The sequence below is a fragment of the Triturus cristatus genome, chromosome 10 (assembly GCF_964204655.1).
Source record: "Triturus cristatus chromosome 10, aTriCri1.1, whole genome shotgun sequence".
In the NCBI taxonomy this organism is placed as follows: Eukaryota; Metazoa; Chordata; class Amphibia; order Caudata; family Salamandridae; genus Triturus; species Triturus cristatus.
The window spans coordinates 1212661011-1212673379 of record NC_140593.1 but is presented as its reverse complement, the minus strand read 5'-3'; the positions used below and the strand labels follow the sequence as shown (position 1 = coordinate 1212673379).

Here is a 12369-nt window from a genome sequence, read left to right as displayed (position 1 = left end):
CGCTCTACGCTTGTCAAGGGGCCGGTGGCTGTGCAGGTGGACCCTCGCTTTCTGCTTGGAAAGGGGCCCGGATGCTGTGCAGGTGGACCCTCATTCTCTGCAGTCCAAAGGAAAAAGACTCCTCTGCAGAAGTGTGAGAGGAGCACTTTGATGGACAGTTAAGCTGAACACAATGAAAAACAATCAAAGGCGAGGCAGAGTAATGCAAACAAAAAACAGATTTTAGTAAAGCCAAAACAGAATAGATATAGGAAAACCTCGCGGTTGAGATGGTATGTGTTCAAAACAAGTGTTCGATAACCCCAAACCCCACTTTTGTAAAATGTTGTAGTGGAGGTAAAGTGAGAACAGCTGGCTGGTGCAGAATGATGAGGCTGGCCGAGGATGCACTGGAGCGAGTGCCCCCACTCATAAATGATCCCACTTTGGGACCCCGTCACTGGAGTGCACAGAGAAGGGGCCATTGGAGCTGGCTGCGTGTGGCAGAGCTCCAGGGCTCCTGCAAAGTCTTGGATGTGGCAGCCTTTTCTGCAGATGGAACACCAGGGGGTCAAAGGTATATCGGCTCTTAGGGCCAGATGTACGAAGCTATTTAGCATTTCTTATTGGAACGAATCGCTATTTCGGGACGTAAGCGTTTTGGCTTCTACAAAGGCCTAAAGGTAGTCGCAGATGCGATTTCTACCCAGTAGAAATCGCATTATGCGATTCCCTAAATAGGAAATCGCAAATAGGAATTACCTGTTTGTGAAAAAAAATTTAAGCACATGTATGAAGCATGTCCTAAATGCGAAATAGGCATTTAGGAAATGCTATTACCATCGACTCCAAGTTGATGGTAACTGTGCAGTTTTGACAATTCACCTAAAATGCATTTTATTTTGTGCCATAGAGCGCCCACTAGCCCCAAGGGCAGTTGAGCGCTCTACATGAGCACCATTCTATGTTTCCCTTTGATTTAGGGGGGCCTTAGGCCCATTGGTAGAAATGCTTTTGCATTCCCAAAATTGTGATTTCCTATTAGTAAATCGCAAATTAGGAAATGCAAAACCATTCGTACCTTTCGACCTTAGACCCACTGGAACGAATAGGTTTGCATTTCCTATATAGCGGTTTCCTGATAGCGATGCCTACTCTGTAGTAATCGCTATTAGGAAATCGCTATTTTTGTACATTCTGTTTTACATTTCCTAAATAGCGGTTTCTTAGGATTCGCTATTTAAGAAATGCAAAATTGGAATTTTGTACATCTGTCCCTTAGTCCTGAAAGGGAGGACTCCCACCCAGTCAGTAAGGGATGTGGCTTTGCTGCTTCTATCCATTTCCACTGACCAGAGTGTCCTAGGTTTCTTTTAAGGTTACACTTCATTTCCACGACGTGTAATTCCACACACATTGGCTGTGGAGACTTGTCTTCAGAGTCTTCGTTTGCTGGACCTCGGGCATCCTACAGTCAGCAGCCCTCTTCTTGCACAAGCAGTGCCACTGACACACGACGCTGCAGCATCATTAAAAAGAGGTGTTTTTTAATGGTGTACTGCCCTCCCGTCCTCCAAAGAATGGTCACTTTAAGCACCGCCTTCATGGATCCAGTGTGATGCGAAGCTGTTGTGTCCTAGTCTGTGGAACTGGTTGTGGGGAAGCTGTTCATGCTTCGCCAGAGAACGCCATGGGCTTTGTCCAGAACCCACCTGGTCAGTCCGCAGAAATCAGCCCGAGAACACATTTCAACTCCCAAGTCAACAACTTCCAGGGAAACCATCTTAAGAGTCCATCAGGCGCACAACTCAGCATTGCTAGCCATTTAAGGAGGGTTTGGGGTCAGGACTGTTGCAGGTAGAAGAGGCTTCCTCTGTTTCTGTAAACTCTCAAAGCGGAGATGCGCTGTACCTCAGGAGCTAGCAGTAGGGTTCCTGTTTAGGGTAGACTAGCGAGAAAGACTGGTGGGATCTCCTAGTTCATCTGATGCACCTTGTGCCTTACCGCCTTAAATCTACACTAAACCTTATCAATAATGATATGTTCCCGAGTAATAAACAGTGCAAATGTAGTTCTGGTGCAATCCTACCATTATAAAGGGTGGACAACTGGATGTTAATGTAAGTTGAAGTGAGGCACTCTTAGCACAGACTACTACCCATAATGACATTCACAAATACAGCATCTTACGTTTAATTACTTGACCATATATGTAATGAAATGTGACCTGCTGCAGTACGTTATTAGTGGTGACCTTCATGCAGAAGTTTGTGTGTTAGGCCATGCATGGTTTGAGTGGGTAGCTTGATGTAGAGCTTGTAGTGTGTCGTGCCTGTGTGTTTAGTTACAGTAGTGCCTTCTCATTCGATGCCTTGATGTAGAGCTCGGAGTGTGCCCTGCATTGTATGTGGTTAGAGTAGCGCCTGTTCATTTGATGCCTTGATGTAGAGCTTGGAGTGTGCCCTGCACTGCATGTGGTTAGAGTAGCACCTGTTCATTCGATGCTTTGATGTAGAGCTCAGTGTACCCTGCCACTGTATGTGGTTAGAGTAGTGCCTGTTCATTGGATGCCTTGATGTAGAGCTCAGAATGCGCCCTGCCACTGTATGTGGTTAGAGTAGTGCCTGTTCATTCGATACCTTGATGTAGAGCTTGGAGTGTGCCCTGCACTGCATGTGGTTAGAGTAGCGCCTGTTCATTCGATGCCTTGATGTAGAGCTCGGAGTGTACCCTGCATTGTATGTGGTTAGAGTAGCGCCTGTTCATTTGATGCCTTGATGTAGATCTCAGAATGCGCCCTGCCACTGTATGTGGTTAGAGTAGTGCCTGTTCATTCGATACCTTGATGTAGAGCTTGGAGTGTGCCCTGCACTGCATGTGGTTAGAGTAGCGCCTGTTCATTCGATGCCTTGATGTAGAGCTCGGAGTGTACCCTGCCACTGTATGTGGTTAGAGTAGTGCCTGTTCATTCGATACCTTGATGTAGAGCTTGGAGTGTGCCCTGCCACTGTATGTGGTTAGAGTAGTGCCTGTTCATTCGATACCTTGATGTAGAGCTTGGAGTGTGCCCTGCCACTGTATGTGGTTATCGTAGTGCCTGTTCATTCGATACCTTGATGTAGAGCTTGGAGTCTGCTCTGCAAGGGGAGATAGCGAGTTTGCAACGCATGCAGACCTCTGCGGCAAGAGCCTTGGTTGGTCTTCCCCTCAGATGCTCGGTCAGAGCTACTATCCGAAAGTTACACTGGTTACCCATTGATTCCCAAATCCAGTTCAAAACCCTCATCATGACATTCAAAGTCATTAAATCCGGTTGCCCAGAACTTCTGCGTCCACTCCTTACACCGTATGTACCTCAGCGCAACTTGCGCTCATTAGGCCAACACCTATTGACTGTGCCTCGCACACAGCTCTGCCGCACTGGTGGTCGCTCCTTTAGGGTTTTAGGAGCAAAGCTCTGGAACGCTCTGCCACTGAACATCCGTTCTTTGGAAAACCTGTCTACCTTCCGGAAGGCCATCAAGACCCACCTGTTCCCCCTCCCCTTAGGACTCTTGTCTGTTCCACTCCTTTCTTCCTCAGTATAGTGTCTGTGGTTCCTTAGCGCCGGGACGCCTCTTAGCTGGGGCAGCTGTTGCGCTCTACCAAAACGATAACAAAACATAACTGTATGTAGATATAGTAAAGCCTGTACATTCCATGCCTCGACACAGAGCTTGGAGTGTGCCCTGCACTGTATGTGGATAGAGAAGCGCAAGTACATTCGATGCCTTGATGTAGCACTTGGAGTGTGCCTTGCCACCATATGTTAGAGTAACGCCTGTTCATTCGATGCCTTGATGTAGAGCTCGGAGTGTACCCTGCCACTGTATGTGGTTAGAGTAGCGCCTGTTCATTCGATGCCTTGATGTAGAGCTCGGAGTGTGCCCAGGCGCTGTATGTGGTTAGAGTAGCGCCTGTTCATTAGATGCCTTAATGTAGAGCTTGGAGTCTGCTCTGCACTGTATGTGGATATAGTAAAGCCTGTACATTCGATAACTCGATGTAGAGCTTGGAGTGTGCCCTGTGCTGTATGTGGTTAGAGTGGTGACTTTGCTGCAGGCAAGGGTTATAGGTGCTGTTCCCTGTAAGGGATGTTGTGTACTGCTGTAGCGGGGTTGCGGGATTTGTCACCCCAAACACGACCCATGGTCCCCTAACTTTTGGCAACTGTGGTTCACTCTTGTTCACAACGGTCCAGCTCTTTAGTGATCCTGGAGACTAAGAATGGGGTGGTGTGGGTGCGTTTGAGGGGATTGGTGGGTGATGTTGCTTAATACATTCTCTAGCTTATGCCTTTTTCAGAAGTACTGGGAGCAATGAATGACACCTCTCTCTGTCCTCTCTCTCACCCCTACGCCCTCTCTTGCTCACCCCTACGCCCTCTCTTGCTCACCCCTACGCCCTCTCTTGCTCACCCCTACGCCCTCTCTTGCTCACCCCTACGCCCTCTCTCGCTCACCCCCCTATGCTCTCTCTCGCTCACCCCTCTATGCCCTCTCTCGCTCACCCCTCTATGCCCTCTCTCGCTCACCCCTCTATGCCCTCTCTCGCTCACCCCTCTATGCCCTCTCTCACTCACCCCTCTATGCCCTCTCTCACTCACCCCTCTATGCCCTCTCCCGCTCACCCCTCTCTCTCACCCCTCTGGCCTCTCTCTCTCACCCGTCTCTGGCCTCTCTCTCTCACCCGTCTCTGGCCTCTCTCTCACCCCTCTCTGCCCCCTCTCTCACCCCTCTCTGCCCCCTCTCTCACCCCTCTCTAACCTCTCACCCTTCTCTGTCCCCTCTGACCCTTCTCTGTCCCCTCTGACCCTTGTCTGTCCCCTCTGACCCTTGTCTGTCCCCTCTGACCCTTGTCTGTCCCCTCTGACCCTTGTCTGTCCCCTCTGACCCTTGTCTGTCCCCTCTGACCCTTGTCTGTCCCCTCTGACCCTTGTCTGTCCCCTCTGACCCTTGTCTGTCCCCTCTGACCCTTGTCTGTCCCCTCTCACCCTTGTCTGTCCCCTCTCACCCTTGTCTGTCCCCTCTCACCCTTGTCTGTCCCCTCTCACCCTTGTCTGTCCCCTCTCACCCTTGTCTGCCCCTTGTCTGTCCCCTCTCACCCTTGTCTGTCCCCTCTCACCCTTGTCTGTCCCCTCACCCTTGTCTGCCCCCTCTCACTCTTGTCTGCCCCCTCTCACCCTTGTCTGCCCCCTCTCACCCTTGTCTGCCCCCTCTCACCCTTGTCTGCCCCCTCTCACCCTTGTCTTCCCCCTCTCACCCTTGTCTTCCCCCTCTCACCCTTGTCTTCCCCCTCTCACCCTTGTCTGCCCCCTCTCACCCTTGTCTGCCCCCTCTTACCCTTGTCTGCCCCCTCTTACCCTTGTCTGCCCCCTCTCACCCTTGTCTGCCCCCTCTCACCCTTGCCTGCCCCCTCTCACCCTTGTCTGCCCCCTCTCACCCTTGTCTGCCCCCTCTCACCCTTGCCTGCCCCCTCTCACCCTTGCCTGCCCCCTCTCACCCTTGCCTGCCCCCTCTCACCCTTGCCTGCCCCCTCTCACCCTTGCCTGCCCCCTCTCACCCTTGCCTGCCCCCTCTCACCCTTGCCTGCCCCCCTCACACCCCTCTCTGCCCCCCTCACACCCCCCTCTGCCCCCCTCACACCCCCCTCTGCCCCCCTCACACCCCCCTCTGCCCCCCTCACACCCCTCTGCCCTCCCTCTAACCTCTCTCTCTCCCCCCCCTCTCTGGCCGCCTCCTCTCACCCCTCTCTGACCTCTCACCCCTCTCTGGCCTCTCACCCTTCTGTGCCCTCTCTCTCTCACCCTTCTGTGCCCTCTCTCTCTCACCCTTCTGTGCCCTCTCTCTCCCTTCTGTGCCCTCTCTCTCTCACCCTTCTGTGCCCTCTCTCTCTCACCCTTCTGTGCCCTCTCTCTCTCTCACCCTTCTGTGCCCTCTCGCTCTCTCTCTCGCCCTTCTCTGCCCTCTCTCTCGCCCTTCTCTGCCCTCTCTCTCGCCCTTCTCTGCCCTCTCTCTCGCCCTTCTCTGCCCTCTCTCTCGCCCTTCTCTGCCCTCTCTCTCTCTCTCGCCCTTCTCTGCCCTCTCTCGCCCTTCTCTGCCCTCTCTCGCCCTTCTCTGCCCTCTCTCGTCCTTCTCTGCCCTCTCTCTCTCGCCCTTCTCTGCCCTCTCTCTCGCCCTTCTCTGCCCTCTCTCTCTCGCCCTTCTCTGCCCTCTCTCTCACCCTTCTCTGCCCTCTCTCTCACCCTTCTCTGCCCTCTCTCTCACCCTTCTCTGCCCTCTCTCTCACCCTTCTCTGCCCTCTCTCTCACCCTTCTCTGCCCTCTCTCTCACCCTTCTCTGCCCTCTCTCTCGCCCTTCTCTGCCCTCTCTCTCGCCTTTCTCTGCCCTCTCTCTCGCCCTTCTCTGCCCTCTCTCTCGCCCTTCTCTGCCCTCTCTCTCGCCCTTCTCTGCCCTCTCTCTCGCCCTTCTCTGCCCTCTCTCTCGCCCTTCTCTGCCCTCTCTCTCACCCTTCTCTGCCCTCTCTCTCATCCTTCTCTGCCCTCTCTCTCTCACCCTTCTCCGCCCTCAGGAAACAGTGCTCCCTCTGAGACTCCCTACTGTAGCACGTGCCCTGGCTGTGTGACATGCCTCTCCCCTGCTCACGCATCCTTTCTCTCTCGCAGGTGCGGGTGGACGGGCCCCAGGACGCCCTGCTATACGAGACGGTGCCGGTTGTGGAGGGAAGACCCATCTTGAGAGACATGGTTTTCAGCCCTGACCATCTGTCCATCTATCTCCTGAGTGACAAGCAGGTGAGCCCGCCAGGAGGGCGGGGGGGGGGGGGGCACAGCCTGGGGATGTATGGATCAGCTAAGCCAGGGGTAGGGTTTCAAGCGATGAACTGCTCAGTCGCTTGCAGCGGTTCTGCTTGTGGTGGTTTTGCGCCAGCAGTGGCCTGTTCGGAGCAGCGGCAGTTCTTCCAAACCAAAGGAAAGTGTAGAACTCTGAGGCCTCTGTGGCGCAGATAGGAAGAGGGACTTTACAAACATCCCGATCAATGAAGGAACAAACCCCTGAGCCACGGACCACGTGACTTGCACAAATGCGTTTTTAAAAGGCATGGGAGGAGTGTTGGAAACTGGCTACCTGTGCGCCCCTCTGTTAGGTGACTATTCAGGTTTCTTTCCTGGTCGGGATGCGGTGGCCTAGAGCCAGTCTCTGAAGGGGACCCTGCAGCGAAAGGCCCCTCCCGTGTGTTCACTCAGTCCAGCATACTTTGCCCCAATGTCCTCAGAAGCTAAGTGCAACTAGCGTCTAAGGAAAGAGTGTGAGATACATTCTGTAATGTCATTGTCCTACTATTGTGCAGTGACCCCAATCTCAACCGGTCAGATGTGTAATAAAGGACTATGAACTCTCCGGACAGTGGGTCCCGGCTTGTTTGCTGACCTGCTCACGGCTCACCTTCCATCTCGCTCTACTCCAAGTGCGAATCCTGGGACCTCGAACGATGCCACAGATGTTCCCTACGGCCAGTGGTTACTCCGCTGACGACATTAGCCTGTTCTAGGATCAGAGTCTGTCCATGCAGACCATGAGCCCTCTCCTCTGACGATTACCGCTACTTACGACTGTGTATCCGGAGAGCCAGAAGGGCTGGGTTCACACCCTGTTTGTAAAGCTTTCTTTGCACATTTCTTATAAGAACCATGGAATACGTAGAACTAGTGAACCAGTCCTGAATAACTCAGATGCATACACTCTGGAGCACTCTTGGACCCCTCTCCTCCCCACCTCTTCATTCACGGACTGGAGCTCATCAGTGCACCCTCATCCCGTCCTGCATAACTCAGATGCATACACTCTGGAGCACTCTTGGACCCCTTTCCTCCCCACCTCTTCATTCACGGACTGGAGCTCATCAGTGCACCCTCATCCCGTCCTGCATAACTCAGATGCATACGCTCTGGAGCACTCTTGGACCCCTCTCCTCACCACCCCTTTATTGAAGGACTGGAGCTCATCAGTGCACCCTCACCCCGTCCTGAATAACTCAGATGCATACACTCTGGAGCACTCTTGGACCCCTCTCCTCACCAGCTCTTCATTCAAGGACTGGAGCTCATCAGTGCACCCTCACCCCGTCCTGCATAACTCCGATGCATACACTCTGGAGCACTCTTGGACCCCTCTCCTCCCCACCTCTGCTTTGAAGGACTGCAGCTCATCAGTGCACCCTCACCCCGTCCTGAATAACTCAGATGCATACACTCTGGAGCACTCTTGGACCCCTCTCCTCACCACCTCTTCATTCAAGGACTGGAGCTCATCAGTGCATCCCCATCCCGGTCCTGAATAACTCAGATGCATACGCTCTGGAGCACTCTTGGACCCCTCTCCTCCCCACCTCTTCATTGAAGGACTGGAGCTCATCAGTGCACCCTCGCCCCGTCCTGCATAACTCAGATGCATACACTCTGGAGCACTCTTGGACCCCTCTCCTCACCAGCTCTTCATTGAAGGACTGGAGCTCACCAGTGCACCCTCGCCCCGTCCTGCATAACTCAGATGCATACACTCTGGAGCACTCTTGGACCCCTCTCCTCACCACCTCTTCATTGAAGGTCTGGAGCTCACCAGTGCACCCTTGCCCCGTCCTGCATAACTCAGATGCATACGCTCTGGAGCACTCTTGGACCCCTCTCCTCCCCACCTCTTCATTCATGGACTGGAGCTCATCAGTGCAGCCCCATCCCGGTCCTGAATAACTCAGATGCATACACTCTGGAGCACTCTTTGACCCCTCTCCTCCCCACCTCTTCATTCAAGGACTGGAGCTCATCAGTGCACCCTCGCCCCGTCCTGAATAACTCAGATGCATACACTCTGGAGCACTCTTGGACCCCTCTCCTCACCAGCTCTTCATTCAAGGACTGGAGCTCATCAGTGCACCCTCGCCCCGTCCTGCATAACTCCGATGCATACACTCTGGAGCACTCTTGGACCCCTCTCCTCACCAGCTCTTCATTGAAGGACTGGAGCTCATCAGTGCACCCTCGCCCCGGTCCTGCATAACTCGGATGCATACACTCTGGAGCACTCTTGGACCCCTCTCCTCCCCACCTCTTCATTCAAGGACTGGAGCTCATCAGTGCACCCTCATCCCGTCCTGCATAACTCAGATGCATACACTCTGGAGCACTCTTGGACCCCTCTCCTCACCACCTCTTCATTCAAGGACTGGAGCTCATCAGTGCACCCTCGCCCCATCCTGCATAACTCAGATGCATACACTCTGGAGCACTCTTGGACCCCTCTCCTCACCACCTCTTCATTGAAGGACTGGAGCTCATCAGTGCAGCCCCATCCCGGTCCTGAATAACTCCGATGCATACACTCTGGAGCACTCTTGGACCCCTCTCCTCCCCACCTCTTCATTCATGGACTGGAGCTCATCAGTGCAGCCCCATCCCGGTCCTGAATAACTCAGATGCATACACTCTGGAGCACTCTTGGACCCCTCTCCTCCCCACCTCTTCTTTGAAGGACTGGAGCTCATCAGTGCACCCTCACCCTGTCCTGAATAACTCAGATGCATACACTCTGGAGCACTCTTGGACCCCTCTCCTCACCACCTCTTCATTCAAGGACTGGAGCTCATCCGTGCACCCTCGCCCCGTCCCGCATAACTCAGATGCATACACTCTGGAGCACTCTTGGACCCCTCTCCTCACCACCTCTTCATTCACGGACTGGAGCTCATCAGTGCACCCTCATCCCGTCCTGCATAACTCAGATGCATACACTCTGGAGCACTCTTGGACCCCTCTCCTCCCCACCTCTTCATTCACGGACTGGAGCTCATCAGTGCAGCCCCATCCCGGTCCTGAATAACTCAGATGCATACTGTGAGACCGGCCTCACGGCGTTGCCCTCTCCATCATCCAGCCAACCTGCAACCACCCTCAAGACACGACATCTCCGACTCCGGCCGCCCCAGCCACCCCCGATCCACGGGCCGGCCAGAGGCCTGACAGACTCAACACCCTACCACGCATGCCCAACCGAGGGAGCGGGAACCCTCGAGCCAGACCCAGAGGCGCCAGCCCAGTCACACCTCGGGTCGCCTTCCCCGGGAGGACTCGATCGGCCACCAGGCCCCTGGGGAGCAGGCGCCTCCCCTACCGAGCGTCTGGGGTCCCTCCCAGACCCACCTGAAAAGACCAAAGAAGTGAGCGGCAGGAAATCCCGCCGAACCCCCGCCGTCACCCCAGTCCCCCCCTCTGCGAGCACTCCGGACTTCAAAGAACCAGCGGAGTATAACAAGGGGTGCCGGAGAAACAAGGACAGAGAAGACCTGGAACCATCTGAGCCTGCTGATGCTGTCGCGGCTCCTGAACCCTGAAGTCACCTGGGCCTGCTGAGTGACTCGCGGCCTCTTGCTATTGAACCATCTGAGCCCTGCGGACGAGGTCGCGGCTCCCGAACACTGAACCACCTAGGCCTGCTGAGTGACTCGCGGCCCCCAGCTATTGAACCATCTGAGCCCTGCTGACGAGGTCGCGGCTCCCGAACACTGAACCACCTAGGCCTGCTGAGTGACTCGCGGCCCCCAGCTATTGAACCATCTGAGCCCTGCTGACGGAATCGCGGCTCCCGAACTCCGACCACCTGTGCCTGCTGAGAGACTCGCGGCGCTCCCCTTGAGGACGACTCGGTAAGAGATCGCCCAGAGGTACGACACCCTCCAGCTCGAGGATTGTGAGCTTCCGCAGGGTATTTCGCAGAGACACTATCTTGAAAGACTGCCCCGCTACCCCCATTCCCCACGACTGATTTGTGGTACGTTGTGCCACTGCTGTACTACTTGCCTTTTGGATCATAAAGATCCCTTGAAATCATCGATAAAAGAACCTATCGTCCTACAAAGAATACGTGTGGTGTCACTCTGTTCGTAGTGCATCTCAGGGTGTGCGCGCGCCTGGTTCGGCTTACTTGGGAGAGGTGGGTCAAAGGGGTGGGCAAGACGTGTATCGAACCCCCCTCCGGCGAACGCCTTTCCAACATTTGGTGGCAGACGACGGGATCCGAGCCGACACCGAAAGAGAGCGTGCAGTGAACGACTGACGCACTACCAAACAGAGATGGAAGGAGAAACCTCCCTGGGTGCCGCAGGTACCGAAGTAAGCTCACCGTTCCGAGAGGATCAATTGGACTATTACATGCATAGAGAATTAAAACAGTTTTGCAAAGACCTTGGCATCGCTACCACCGGACTAAGCACAAAGGAAGACTTCCAGAAAGTACTGAAAGCCTGGGTCGAGACGGGGGCGCCCCCGACCCAAACGGAAGGGGATTCTACCCATGAACCACCAAGCATCCCGGCAAGAAACAACGAGCCAGAGGGGAACCTGTCCCCCGAGGAACTAGCGGACTGAGAGAGAAGCCGAAACCACGAACTTGAACTGGCCAAACTAAAAATCGAGGGAGAGATAAAACTGGCAGAGAAGAAGTTAGCCGTCGAGCAGTTACGGCTACAAGGGGAACTCGAAGAGAAGAGACTCCAAAGGGAGCACGACGAAAAGAAACTCCAGCTAGAACATGAACGCGGCCTGAAGGAGATTGAGTGGCGGGCTAGAAACGAAAAGTCACAGCCACCCGGGAATCCACCGTCCGCTCCCACCAGGGAAACCAAAGTTCACATCCCCAAGGATGTGGTAAAGGAGTATTATAAGAACGATGATATCCAGCAGTGGTTTAAGGCCTACGAAGTCGCCATGACCTCTCACCGAGTCCCGCAAAAGGATTGGGGGGCTGGCCTATGGGGCCGGTTCTTAAGCGAAGGAAGAGACACTCTGCTAGATCTGCCCTCCACGGTCATGAACTCCTACAGCCACATGAAGGAAGCCCTCGTGGGCCGGTACGGACTCACCCCCGAAATGTACCGACAACGGTTCCGAGATTGCAAGAAGATACCGGGCACCACGTGGGTAGAATACGTGAACTTTTACAGCCGAGCCTTGGACGGGTGGATCAAGGGCAGCAAGGTCTCCACCTTCGAAGAACTGTTCGATCTGATTGCCTGGGAACATTTAGCGGCCAATTGCTTTATAGAACTGCGCCAGCATCTCCTGGACAGTAAACTCACCGACCCTCGGAAGCTGGCCGCTGAGGCTGATCGTTGGGTGAACACCCGGGGCCCCGTGGGGGACTACGGCCGCCACAGTCAGGGTCCCCCCCGCCAGAGGGGCGGAGGGAACCACGGCCGACCCAGAGACTTCCCCGGGGGGTCCTCGACCAGCCCCCCTAGCAGCCCACCAGCGGCGGGTTCGGCACAGTCCCCCAGCAAGCACCGGAGCCCCAGGACGAC

General features: G+C 54.6%; 1 protein-coding gene across 3 annotated transcripts in view; it reads left to right on the top strand.

Moving 5' to 3' along the window:
- The window catches only part of PLXNA3 (plexin A3), an 845431-nt gene that overhangs the window by 371897 nt on the left and 461165 nt on the right, over positions 1–12369 (top strand). For all 3 annotated transcript variants that reach the window (XM_085629709.1, XM_085629711.1, XM_085629710.1), the window contains exon 4: positions 6683–6811. In XM_085629709.1, the coding sequence (XP_085485835.1) occupies positions 6683–6811 (129 nt within the window). The remainder of the gene's footprint in view (positions 1–6682; positions 6812–12369) is intronic.